The sequence below is a fragment of the Rana temporaria genome, chromosome 5 (genome assembly GCF_905171775.1).
Source record: "Rana temporaria chromosome 5, aRanTem1.1, whole genome shotgun sequence".
In the NCBI taxonomy this organism is placed as follows: Eukaryota; Metazoa; Chordata; class Amphibia; order Anura; family Ranidae; genus Rana; species Rana temporaria.
The window spans coordinates 302,562,351-302,575,796 of record NC_053493.1 but is presented as its reverse complement, the minus strand read 5'-3'; the positions used below and the strand labels follow the sequence as shown (position 1 = coordinate 302,575,796).

The 13,446-nt window shown below is 44.9% G+C and overlaps 1 protein-coding gene across 2 annotated transcripts in view; it reads right to left on the bottom strand.

Moving 5' to 3' along the window:
• The window catches only part of RMC1 (regulator of MON1-CCZ1), a 61,709-nt gene extending 48,697 nt beyond the window's left edge, over positions 1 to 13,012 (bottom strand). For both annotated transcript variants that reach the window (XM_040354072.1, XM_040354073.1), the window contains exons 1-2: positions 12,663 to 13,012; positions 7,325 to 7,401 (exon numbers count right to left, since the gene is read on the bottom strand). In XM_040354072.1, the coding sequence (XP_040210006.1) occupies positions 7,325 to 7,401; positions 12,663 to 12,764 (179 nt within the window). In that variant the 5' untranslated portion in view covers positions 12,765 to 13,012. The remainder of the gene's footprint in view (positions 1 to 7,324; positions 7,402 to 12,662) is intronic.
• Positions 13,013 to 13,446: the final 434 nt, after the last annotated feature.

Sequence of the window (13,446 nt, the reverse complement as noted above, 5' to 3'; positions counted from 1 at the left end):
CAGAGTCCAGGACTCCAGAGAGAGCCTGACGGTTAGGCAGAAACAAACTGAGGCTGCTAAAGCAGAGTGGGGGTTATGCCTGGGGGAGCCACGCCCCCTGGGAGGAGCGGCATGAAGGATAGTTTTTAACACCTTAAGTGCTGTAGAATTCTGCCTAAATCTCCTGGTAGGAAGAAGCATAACCCTAAGGTCAAAGGATGCTGTGTCCGTCTATGAACGAAAGAGAAAGATCATTTTTAAATGATCTGACATTTCTTACTGCCGTTTTTTATCTTGGCTAATGTGAGTAGCCTGTGCTATATTTTTTTTAAATACATTTTTTTAGCTCAGCAGAGAGCACTTCGATCTTGATTCCTTTTTCCATGTATGGTCGGGTTTAACTACTGACTTGTGAGGAATTGATCCATGCATCCTGCTTGCTGGCTTTCCATGCTGAGAAATCTGCTTAATTGACCATCTGGTAAAACAGTGGTCCATGTTTGGAGGTGAGAGTACCCATTCTTATTGGTGGAGAGATCACTTTAAGTTTGGATTTTAACCATCACCTGATGAAGATTCCTATTATTTGGCAATTTTGGAATTCGTTTTCACATATTTTGGACTTTATAAAATGTATTTTTTCACATATATGGATTGATCTGTATACTAATATATATATATATATATATATAGTATTTATTGGGGTATTGCGCGCTCCGGCGTATAGCGCGCACCCCTAATGTGGACCCGCATTCCTGTAAAAAACCTACGTTAGATCTACCGGTAACGGTATTTCTACGAGCCTTCCAGGACGGCACACCAGAGAGATAAGGGCTCCTCCCACAGGAAACACAATCAATTGACAAGTTTGTTATAAGTTCCCACCCACCCCCTTGCTCCTCAGTATTTAATAAAGTAATCTTGAACTGGTTCACAAGGGGCACCCCATCGGTACTTACCATTTAGCATATAGCTTACCTTTCTTTACATAGGGTGGGTAGTAGGCCTGCCGTCCTGGAAGGCTCGTAGAAATACCGTTACCGGTAGATCTAACGTAGGTTTTCTCCTACGCCTTCCAGGACGGCACACCAGAGAGGATATAAAAGAACTCAGGCCTACTTTAGGGTGGGACCCTTGCCTGCAAGGTCTTTCTGCTAAATGTCAGAGTCTGACTTTGTTTCACCACCTACACTACCTAGTGTGTGATGAAGGTATCCTAGCTGGATCATGTAATTGACCTGCAGGTCCGCTCCACCTATGTCCCTGTCTCCATTTCGGATGCAGGACCTAGGTGGCATGTGCTCTTAAAGAAAAATCTGAGAGCCTGTGAATTATTTAAGATAGAAGGATTGGCTGTGCCAATATTCTAGCCATCGTGGTCAATAATGTCTGCAATTGCTGCATAGGATCATCAAAAAGTTTAATCAGAGATTTGTTCTGTGGCACAAGGAACTACTCTGATCGACCAAGAAAAAACATCTGGTTACAAGCCAGTGGTCTGTTCAGGAGAATGGTTTAGAAAAAAAGGGTCTCCTGAAGGACAATCCTTGTGGGTCCCCTTCTTGTCCGCCATAGTCATGGTGAGACAAGGAAATCAACCCACTCAAGGATACTAGATTATGGAAAGCTTATTCCCTGGACTCAAATGACTGGGCAGGTATGTACCCAAGTAGGGCATTTGGTGTGTTCCTGCACCTTCAAGGAGGGGTGGTTCCCCTTCAGTTCACCTGCCCCCCTCCATTCATCAGAATGCATGTGCCTCTATAGAGAGGACACCTACTGGTCAGTGTCAGGTCCACAGGATGTCTTGGCGTGGCTCACTCCTGCGCCCGCCCACTTGTGCCGACCAACCCCCTGTCTCCAACGCACACTGCTAGACAGGTCAAAAACGGCTGCTATGCAAGCCTGTTGGCAAGTAAGTCCAATCACCCCCTGGTCATTTCCAACTTCTGGTTCTCTTCCCATCTGAATGCTGACATGTCAGATGTGAATCTGTTCTATATCCCCCAGCTCCTTATAGTCCTGCTGGCAGATGCGTTAAACTATGCATGAAGGAGCCTGGTAAGAACTGCGAGTAACCACTGCATTTTTTGGCATATAAAACAAAAGGTATCAGGGGAAGCAACTCTCAACAGCACCCCTGTGCACAACCCGCAGGCACAATTCGCCCTACACTCTCAGGGCAAATTACGTGAGTGCCGCACGCCAACAAAATACAATATTTTGTAAATACACGGCGTCTGAGTGCATAATCTACTCCAGGCACCAGAAAGTGCCAAGTTAAGCAGATCCCTACCATAGGGTTAGTTCTATAGTAGGAGTAAGAATCGAATATTGGTTAGTCACATCCAGTTCGTCCAATGGGGTGACCTGAAGGATACATACCGAGCTGTAAATTTATCGGATTGGGTGAACTAGTCAGATAAGTTCTGATGTTGTATCCTCAAGCAACCAATTTCTAACAGCGTAACCCCTCTTTTTTATAACCATGATAGGTGATTTTTATGACCTTCTTCTAGTGTCCTATAACCCTACTGGGTTCCGGTCTAGGGCATGTCTCTGGCATGCCTAGATGTAAAGGACTGAATCTTTTGCCATCAGAAATCCTGTTCCTTCCAAGTGTATAGAAAATAAGGTCTGAAATAAAGTGACAGATATATAATTAATATCACAGATATACAGGTCATAAATCTTAAATTTCTGAAGGGTAGCCAGCTTAGGTTTAATATGGAACATTAAAACAGGAAGACACACCCAGCTTTCACTGTTATATTTTCTGATATACAGTCACCTGTAGGACAAAGAAGACACAAATCAAACTTAGAATGTTGTGTATTTCTAATATGTAATAAGATACCATGTAACCTAAGCAAAGGGAAGGGACAGAGGCTCCAATGTGAGCTTCTGATGCTTAATAGGTTAGGGTCCTTCATCCAACTGAAAGGACAATAGCAATTATGGCGTTTTTTTTTTTTAAGTAATTAAACACAGAAGACACGGGCACCTTCCAATGCTGTGTTTTTCTGATGTACAGCAAACTAAGGTAATAAGTTCAAAAACAGGAAGACAAGGACAGCTTCAGTGTTGTGTATTCCTGATACCGACCGCAGTACGGTCCTATAACCAACAGAAAAATTACTAACACCTCTTGCGTATTTTCGATGGTCACGAAAAAGCAGTCGCATAGCCAGTATGACCACACAAAAAGACATATGTGCCCCCCAACTGTGTATTGCTGGTGCTAGACCACCTGCAGTCATGACCAGAGAGTGGCACCAACACACTTCAAATCATTAACAGGGTATGGGACCTAAGACAGAAACGTTACCAACAATAACATTGTGCATTTCTGTTTAACAAGACAACCCCGTCATATACCCGGCAGAAATGTCACTTAGTAAAAACTCAATGCTGTGCGTTTCTGCCAGTAATGCTGTGTATTTTTTGATTAGAGAACCTGCACAGCTATACCACAGAATGTTGTCGGCCACTCAACAGAAAAGTCACTAGCCAGACGCCCAATGCTGTGCGTTTCTGAATAGCAACAGTATACAGTTACTGAACCCACAGAAGTGTCATTCCCAGCAATACAATGTTATGCATTTTTTGATTAGAAACTTGTACAGTTATATGACCAACAGAATGTTGCTGACCACTTAATGTGTTACTTAATGCAACCTTGTAGGGTCATCTAATCAACAGAAATGTCACTAGCAACTGAAAGCTTAATTCAGTGCATATCTGAATAGCCACCGTGTACGGTCACTTAACCTACATAAATATCCACTACAATATTGTGCGTTTTCTTGATTAGCAAAATTGTACAGTCATATAACCAGCAGAATGTCGCTATCAGTCACTCAAAGACATGTGTTTCTGATAAGCAGTAGTGTAACATTACATAGTCAATATTATGCATTTCTGATGAACCATAGGATATTTATATAACAGAAAAGACACAAGATAAACTTCCAATGTTGTGCGTTTCTGACTAGCAACCTTGTAAAGTCGCATAACCCACAGAAATATTACTATCAGTAAACTATGTTGAGCATTTCTGAATAGCAATGGTGTATGGTTATACAATAGAAGTGTTACCAACATTTCAATGTTATGCGTTTTGGTAAGCAACTGTGTGCCATTACATAATCAACATTATGCATTTCTAGTGAGCCATAGGATAACATTTCTGATGCGGTCAGGCCAACAATCTATCCTAGGCAGAGCCTGAACTCCAGATACTAATCCTTCCCTCAGTGGAGGAATATGGTAGTTCCAATAATGGAAGTCTGAGGTGTGTGATCATACCACAATAGTGGTAGCTGCTATTTTACCATGCATAAGTCTGAGTAGTTGTAGCTGATCCATACACACAGGTGGGAGCGAGTCCAGGCCTTTAAGGCCTTAACGAGCACAGACCCAGCGATCAATTAGATCTCTAATGCAGAGGTGATCACAATCTTAGGCTGGAGGCAATCAGCCACCTGTAGGGCTTCATACTAAATACAGGCTAATTTTCATAGCCTTAACACAGAGGTTTGCAGAGAAAAAACTCTTAATTAAGGGTTTCAGGCTCACATTTTCTGCTTCTCATACAGCCCTGGTGGTTTTGTTGCCTAAGCCACCAGAGGTTTATTGATTAACTCTTATACACTGATAGATATAGTAGCAGTGTAAGGAGGAGATGATGGGCAATCAGACACCTGTTGGACCTTGGGAAGATGTTGCCACTAATAAGCAACCTCCTCAGGGGTAATATATATACATTTAAGATGTCCCCTATGAGTGCCTGTCCACCCCCCTTTAAGAGTTTAGGAGGTAGGTTTTTGCTGGGCTAAAAACCTCTAACAGCACCATTGTAAGCTGTCAGGTTCATGGCAGTTGGCTCTAATCCTTTAGGGATTAATGGAGTGGATAAAAAAACCACCACCCTGGATTGAGCCTTGCTCAGGCCTTTATATGAGATTATTCTAGGGACTTCTATAAGGTCCTCAGAGGCCGATTTTTTCCTGCAGAAGTCCCCCCAGATCCACTAGGGTGAATGGGGCGTCCTATTCTGCTCGGCTCCCCCTTAACCTCCCTGTCCTCCTTAGTTTCCTTTACTGGACTAGAGGGAATGACTGTGAAAGTGGGGGGGGAAGGGCACTAGATCCCATTCAGACAAGGCCTTCCTGGGAGGATGTGTCCTCTCTAGGGATAAGCTCCTCTATGTCAGACCTTAAGTTACTGGCTGCCTGGTGGCTACACGGAAAGTTTTTAAAAGATTCTTAGCAAAAGGGCTTTGGGTGGGAATTTATCCTTACAGTACCCACACATTTATTTTTAGAGGAGCTTTGCCCTGTAGCGGCAGGAGATTGTTTATTTGGGTCTCCTGGGCTCCGCTGGGGAGATTAAAGACAAGAGATATACACTTTACTCTGTCCTCCCCTAGGACTGCAGGTTTGTACTGGGGAGGGGAAAGGGTGTTGAGAGGTAAACTCCAGCCTGTTCTGGCTGGCTCCGGGATCTCAGACCCCTGAAAGCCAGGAGCTCTCACTCCCTTTCCTCCTCCCTTTCCAAGGGGGATTAGTACTCACCACACCCCGACCTGGATCTGCCTGCAGTCACATTTGCCTTCCTCTCCTCCTGTTCCATGAGGAGGTTGGCTGGGTCCTTGGCTTGCCGGTACCTGTGTTAGGGTTTATCCGCCGCCGACCCCACCGCTCCACGCTGCTCTCCACGCCGAAGCGTCACTTCCGGGTTGCCCTGTAAGGAAACGCCCACGCTCCGGTGGCGCGGTTCCCGTTTCTCTCAGAGAGAGGCTTGGAGCGCAATGCTCCTTAGTGGCAACCCCCCCAGGAAGGAGAGAGCAGTATCGTGGCGGCTTTTTTGCAGAGGGACGATGGCTTTTTCACCACAGCTCAGAGCGCCCATGCATATCTTTGTGGCGACCTGTGAGCGACCGAAGCCAACAGGTTAGTTCAGCTCTCCCCGGCCTCCCTGAACCTGCCTCAACAGGGGTACCCTTCGACCTCACCGTCTCCAGGTAATATAAAACAACAAACGTGCCGCTGTGTTCGGGAGAAACACAATCAAAATACTGAGGAGCAAGGGGGTGGGTGGGAACTTATACCAAACTTGTCAATTGATTGTGTTTCCTGTGGGAGGAGCCCTTATCTCTCTGGTGTGCCGTCCTGGAAGGCGTAGGAGAAAAAACATTTTAGTACTTACAGTTTTGGTGTCTTGCGCGGCGGCCGTCTGCAGGTTCGGTGGTGTCCTCCCCGCTCGATCCCCGCGCCGAGTTTGAACCACTGCACCGGCATATACCGAGCGCAGTACACTCGGGTATAGTCGGGCAGGCTCGGCGCCTCTCGCGGTCGCGTCCAGGACGTGACCGCGAGAGGAACCGAGCCTGCCCGACTTTACCCGAGTGTACTGCGCTCGGTATATGCCGGCGCAGTGGTTCAAACTCGGCGCGGGAAGCTGGTGTCGGCATATATCACGCACCCACGATTTTGCCCTGATTTTCAGGGCAAAAAAGTGCGCTGTATACGCCGATAAATACGGTATATAGATTTATATATAGATTTATATATATTCTTATTGAATTTTGCGCTGCACTTTTTTTTCTCTTTATATTCTTGTTAGAGAGAGAGGTATGTTTGAATGGACATGCAGATCAGCGGCTCGGGAGGGAGCCTGCTTCAGTGCCCCCATAGCAAGCTGCTGGCTCTCGGCAGGAGCGCCGGCGGGAAACAGAGAACATGAGAATCGGGGCTGCTCTGAAAAACCACTGCACAGAGCAGGTAAGTATAACTGGTTTGTTATTAAAAAAAAAAAAAAAAAAAAAAAAAAAAAAAAACACGCCTTCAATATTACTTTAATACCATAAATAATAACATGCGATTAGATTTTTAGTCCAGGAGTATATAATGAGTTTGGCAATTCTAGAGAAATGCTTAACCAATGCATTACAATTTAACTAAACGCATTGGATTTTATTCAACTAGAACGTACTGGAGATTTTAGTCGACTAAAATAAGACAAACAACTCAGATGACTAAAATACAACTGAAATGAAATTGAATTTTGATGTCAAAATTAAAACACTGGTACTGTTTCTGTCAGCCATATACCTGTGACATGTCCCACCATGTAGAGGCGACAATTACCTGACATTCTCTGCATGGAGGTGTGTAATATATCTTCCAAAGATCTGACCATTCAGAAATAAACAATCCAATCGTATGGTTTGACACTGCTAGTGACGCCTCCATACTGTCAGTATACAGTAGTGTAAATGGTCAGGTCTATATAAATACCTGTAATAAATGAATAAAATAAAACTAAAATGTATTTAGGTTACCTGAAAGAAATGGGAATTCTGTCCTCTGGGCCCTTGACCACAACCCCTGTGGCCCCTCCAGAGCGCACCGCAAACACCTTTAAGGAGAAGAAGAGAATTTGTGTAAATAAGCAAGCAAGCAAGTAGGTCATTAAAGTGTACAGTATGGCAGGGCAGAATAAAAATAAATGATATATACAGTACATACATATTTTTGAGGGACGCACCAATACTAATCAATTGCACAATTATCGGTACTCACGCAAATGCTCCCGATACCAAAACCGATGTTTTGGAGCCAGAAAATGTGCCCCGTCCCGACGAGCTTGCGCACAGAAGCGAACACATAAGTGAGTAGCGCCCGCATATGTAAACGGTGCACACGTGAGGTATCGCCGCGATCGTTAGAGCGAGAGCAATAATTCTAGCTCTAGACCTCCTCTGTAACTCAAAACATGCAACCTGTAGATTTTTTTTAAACGTCGCCTATGGAGATTTTAAAGGGTAAAAGTTTGTCGCCATTCCACGAGCGGACGCAATTTTGAAGCGTGACATGTTGGGTATCAATTTACTCGGCATAACATTATCTTTGACAATATAAAAAAAAATTGGGATAACTTTACTGTTGTCTTATTTTTTAATTAAAAAAGTGTCTTTTTTTCCCGAAAAAGTGTGCTTGTAAGACCGCTGCGCAAATACGGGGGGACAGAAAGTATTGCAACGATTGCCATTTGATTCTCTAGGGTGTTAGAATAAAAAAATATATATAATGTTTGGGGGGTTCTAATTAGAGGGAAGGAGATGGCAGTGAAAATAGTGAAAAATGACACACATTAGAATTGCTGTTTAACTTGTAATGCCAACGGCCACCACCAGATGGCACCAGCTCACAGAAGGAAGAGCTTGGGACTTCACAAAGCCGCGGCATCAATTACCGGCCGTCGCGAGGTGGGGGCGCACGGAGACACAGGATCCTGTGCCTCCGTGCGCACCCACCGCGGCCGGTTATTGAAGCCGCGGCTTCGCGGCCTCAATTACCGGCGGGCGCCAAGTCACAATTTCTTGTCGCCAATGCGACCTGGCGCCCGTATATTGTCGACCCCTGTATTACTGTCCTATAAGAACAAGCAGCTGAGCCCTCCAGGAGATGGACTGTTAGAGAAGTGGTGTTGGTTAATGATGAGCAGCGAGCGGCTACTTAATGCAATATACAGAAATAAAGCGTGAGCGATAGCTGGCATGGTCAGGAGGAGATCATGTGAAAAATCTGAAGAAAAATGATAGAAAAAAGGAAATGCGTGCCAAGAGAAAGCGTCTGACTCCATGGAGGAAGTTATGGGCTCTGTGTGTTTGCATGCAAGGCAGGAGCTCTAGATAGACACAAAGCATGTAAAAGACACAAAGCATGTAAAAGACACAACTATTAAAGTAACACTCCAATCAAAAATAACACAATAAAATAAATGGTCCATTAAGAGCAGGCTTTTTCTGGCATTTTTTTGTTTTAAAAGTTAAAATCAGTGGCCCGGATTCAGGTAGATTTGCCCCTTATTTGCAGGGCAGCGTTTTTGCCCTGCGCCCCCTGCAAATTTACTGCGCTACCCGCGATTCACGGAGCAGTAGCTCCGTAAATTGCGTGTGCGCCGGCAAAATGCCCGGCGTAAGCGCGCGCAATTTAAATGATCCCGTAGGGGGCGGGAATCATTTAAATAAGGCGCGTTCCTGCGGCGATCGTAGGGCGCATGCTCCGTCGGGAAACGTTCCCGACGTGCATTGCGGCAAATGATGTCGCAAGGAAGTCATTTGCTTCAAAGTGAACGTGAATGGCGTCCAGCGCCATTCACTTACGCAAACTACGTAAATTTCAAATTTCGCGACGCGGGAACGACGGGTAGACGTAACATTGGCTGCCCCTGCTAATAGCAGAGGCAGCCTTACGCAAAAACCGCCGTACGCAAACAACGTAAATTGCGTACGCAGGGCTCGCGCAACGTTGTGAATCGGTGTTAGTATGCAAATTGCATACTATACGCTGAGCACAACGGGAACGCCACCTAGCGGCCATCGCAAGAATGCAGCCCAAGATATGCGGGCATAAGAGCCTTATGCCGCGCAGATCTTAGGCTGCAGTCGGCGTAACGAGGTTCCTGAATCAGGAGCATTCGTTACGCCGGGGCAAGTAAGCAATTGCGCTGTGTAACCTATGGTTACACAGGCGCAATTGCTTCTTGAATCCAGGCCAGTATTTTCTGCTTGAAAATCACTTATAACCCCCAAACATTAGAAAAATCGTTTTTAGCAGAGATCCTAAAGAATAAAATGGCGATTGTTGCACCCCAATCAGTGTTAAATGGTTTGTCTCATCTCCTTAAACTCACACTTCTGGAAGACCGCATGGTCTTTTGAAAGACAGACGTGCTGGCAGGATCACCAAATGAAAATAGAAGAAAGAGACTAAAAAAGAAAACGAATGCAGCCATCATATCTAAAGGCCGTACGCACGATCGGATTTTCCAATGGGATTGTGTGATGGCAGGGTTTTGTCGGAAAGATTCCGACCGTTTGTACGCTCCATCGGACAATTGTTGTCGGATTTTCAGACAACAAATGTTGGATAGCATGCTTTAAAAATTTCCAACAACAAATCTGTGATGTTGCATTATCGGATCATGTGTACAGAAGCCCTTCAGAAAAAAAATTCCAAAAGTACAAACACATATGCTCAGAAGCAATGCTAATAATAAGACAACATTAGCAGAAGTTGCCCAAAGGGTGGCGCTGAAAAAACACGTTGTTTCGTGTTTGTAGGACGACAATTATTTGCCGTTTGTATGCAGAACAAGTTCACGGCCAACGCCCTTCGGACAAAATTCCACGGCTTTGTCCGATGGAAATCCGATCGTGTGTATGAGGCATAAGAATTGCCAAGCTGCGATACAATAAAGGTTTGCTTTTGGGATAATACTGCTTAAGGCTAAGTTTACATTAGCTGCAGCCACGGCACGCAACACGGGGTCCGCTGCGTCCCTGTTCTCCGTTTCAGGGGGGAATCAGGTCAGAATTTTCGCCTGAATTTGGACCTTAAACTGAGCCAGAGACGCACAGGACACTTTATCAGTGTGGACCACGGCCGCCGCAGAGCTGTGTGAACCTGCTTTTTTCAGAGCTGATCACACTCCCCACATCCAATTTGCAGAATTGTGAACCCGGACTTAAAGAAAACTTTATTTTAACCACTTCAGCCCCGGACCATTTGGCTGCCAAATGACCAGGCCACTTTTTGCGATTCGGCACGGTGTTGCTTTAACTGACAATTGCGCAGTGGCTCCCAAACAAAATTGACGTCCTTTTTTTCCCCCCACAAATAGAGCTTTATTTTGGTGGTATTTGATCACCTCTGCGGTTTGAATTTTGTGCGCTATAAACAAAAATAGGAGCGTCAATTTTTAAAAAAAAAAGCAATATTTTGTACTTTTTGCTATAATAAATATTCCTCAGTTTAGGCCGATACGTATTATTCTACATGTTTTTGGTAAAAAAAAAACGCAATAAGCGTATATTTATTGGTTTGTGCAAAAGTTATAGCGTCTACAAAATAGGGGATAGATTTTTATTAATTTTTATTTTTTTGTTGTTATGGCGGCGATCTGCGATATTATGGCAGACACATTGTACACTTGACACCATTCACATTTATACAGCGATCAGTGCTATAAAAATGCACTGATCACTGTGTAAATGTGACTGGCAGTGAAGGGGTTAACCACCAGAGGGCGGGAAGGGGTTAAAGTGTGTCCTAGGGAGTGATTCTAACCGTTGGGGGCGTGGCTTTCCGTGACACATCACTGCCGTTCCGTGCTTCCCTTAGCTCTGCCGTTCTGTGACCCGATCACGGGACACCAGCAGACATAGAGTCCGCGGGTCCTGTGGGCACGGTCACAGAGACCATGGCGGGCGCGTGCCAGGGGGCAGGATTCAAAGCAACGTATGGCTTTGCCTGCCTGTGCCATTCTGCTGATGTATATCTGTGTTAGGCAGTCGGTTAAAAGGAAATCCAGGCTAAGAGAAATGTGTGCGCTTACCCTGCTCACCTCCTAAAAACGCTTGTCACCTGGCTGCCATGTGGATCCTCTGGTGTTCTGGAGTCATTGGCCAACAGAAGTCTTCGTTACCCCAACATTTCACATTCCTGAGATGGGTGCCTGCTATACCATGTACTGGTATGAGAAAGTCTCCTGTTCTCTTTGTATTGCTTAATTTATGTGAAATGTCTGGTGTTCCTGACAGTCCCTTTCCTTTCCTATTAAAAACTGACCACTCTAGGTATAGAAGGTGAGTTCTCCCTGAGCCCCAGCTATAAGTATGACCCTCTCCTAGAGACAGAGAATATGAGTGCAGGATAGTATTCCCTGATGTGGAGGATCACATCTCTTTTATATGTAGACTGGAGACAGACAATATGAATACAGCACAGTATTATCTGATATGAGAGATCACCTCTCTTCTATATATAGTGAACCCCCTCTCCTATGGAAAGATAATATAAATATAGCACAGTGTTATCTGATATTCATTGGGGGGGGGGGGGTCACCTCTCCTATGGACAGATAATATGAATACAGCAGAGTATTATCTGATATGAGAGATCACCTCTCTTCTATATATAGTGAACCCCCTCTCCTATGGAAAGATAATATAAATACAGCACAGTAGCAGAGAATTATCTGATATGCATGGGGGGGGGGGATCACCTCTCCTATGGACAGATAATATGAATACAGCACAGTATTATCTGATATGCATGGGGGGGGGGGGGGGGTCACCTCTCCAATGGACAGATAATATAAATACAGCACAGTATTAACTCATATGGGGGATCGCCTCTCTTCTATATACGGTGCACCCCCTCTCTCCTATGGAAAGATAATACTCTGCTACTGTGCTGTATTTATATTATCTGATATGCATTGGGGGGGGGGGGGGGGGATCACCTCTCCTATGGACAGATAATATGAATACAGCACAATATTATCTCATATGGGGGATCGCCTCTCTTCTATATATAGTGTACCCCCTCTCCAATGGACAGATAATATGAATACAGCACAATATCATCTCATATGGGGATCGCCTCTCTTCTATTTATAGTGTACCCCCTCTCCAATGGACAGATAATATAAATACAGCACAGTAGCACAGTATTATCTGATATGCATTGGGGGGGGGGGGGGATCACCTCTCCAATGGACAGATAATATGAATACAGCACAATATTATCTCATATGGGGATCGCCTCTCTTCTATATATAGTGTACCCCCTCTCCAATGGGCAGATAATATGAATACAGCACAGTATTACCTGTTTATTGGCCTCATCGAAGAACACGCAGTTGACACTGGTGGCGTTCTCAAACAGGACTGGCCTGTCACTGAGCTCCAGGTAGTACTCCTCCTGCTCCATCCTTCTTCCTGTACACAGCAGTCACTTGTGTATGGAGGGCTCCTATGGCTCTAGTACTGCCTACACTGTCACTACACCATCTCCGTGTAACTCCCTGTACACAGCCTCCGGCTCCGCTCCTACCACTACAATCTCCACCGACGACCCGGAAAGCCTGGATCCGACAGCAGGAGACTAGTTTGTGTCTGCTCAGGCAGCCATTGTACTGTAGCCGGAAAATTCACCCTTCGCTTAGTCCTGGACTCCAAGAAAATGGCGGCTTATGGACGACTCTTAGGAAGTAGCGTGTCATGTGACTTAGCACATAGGCTTTCTCTATAAAGGCGGCCATTTTCTTGGTTATAAAGAATTTTTAACGTTACAGAAGCTTTGTAAAAGTTTACAAAACGCCCCTTTTGGAAAATCTTGGAAATATAATCCCACTGTGCCTGAACTCTACTCACTTTCAAAGAATAAACAATAAACATCCTAGGGGACTCATTGTCCCGGGTGGCAGTTCTTGTTAGGGTTGCCACCTGTTCGGGATTCACCCGGAAGGACGGGGTTTTGAATTATGTGTCCAGGTTTCAGACTGTCTGAAACCTGGACACATTAGTCAGACGGAACTGCAACCCCTCCCCTCCAACTTAGGCGTGCCAGGGCACTAGGGTTGCCACCTCATCCCTTTAAAACAGAACACATA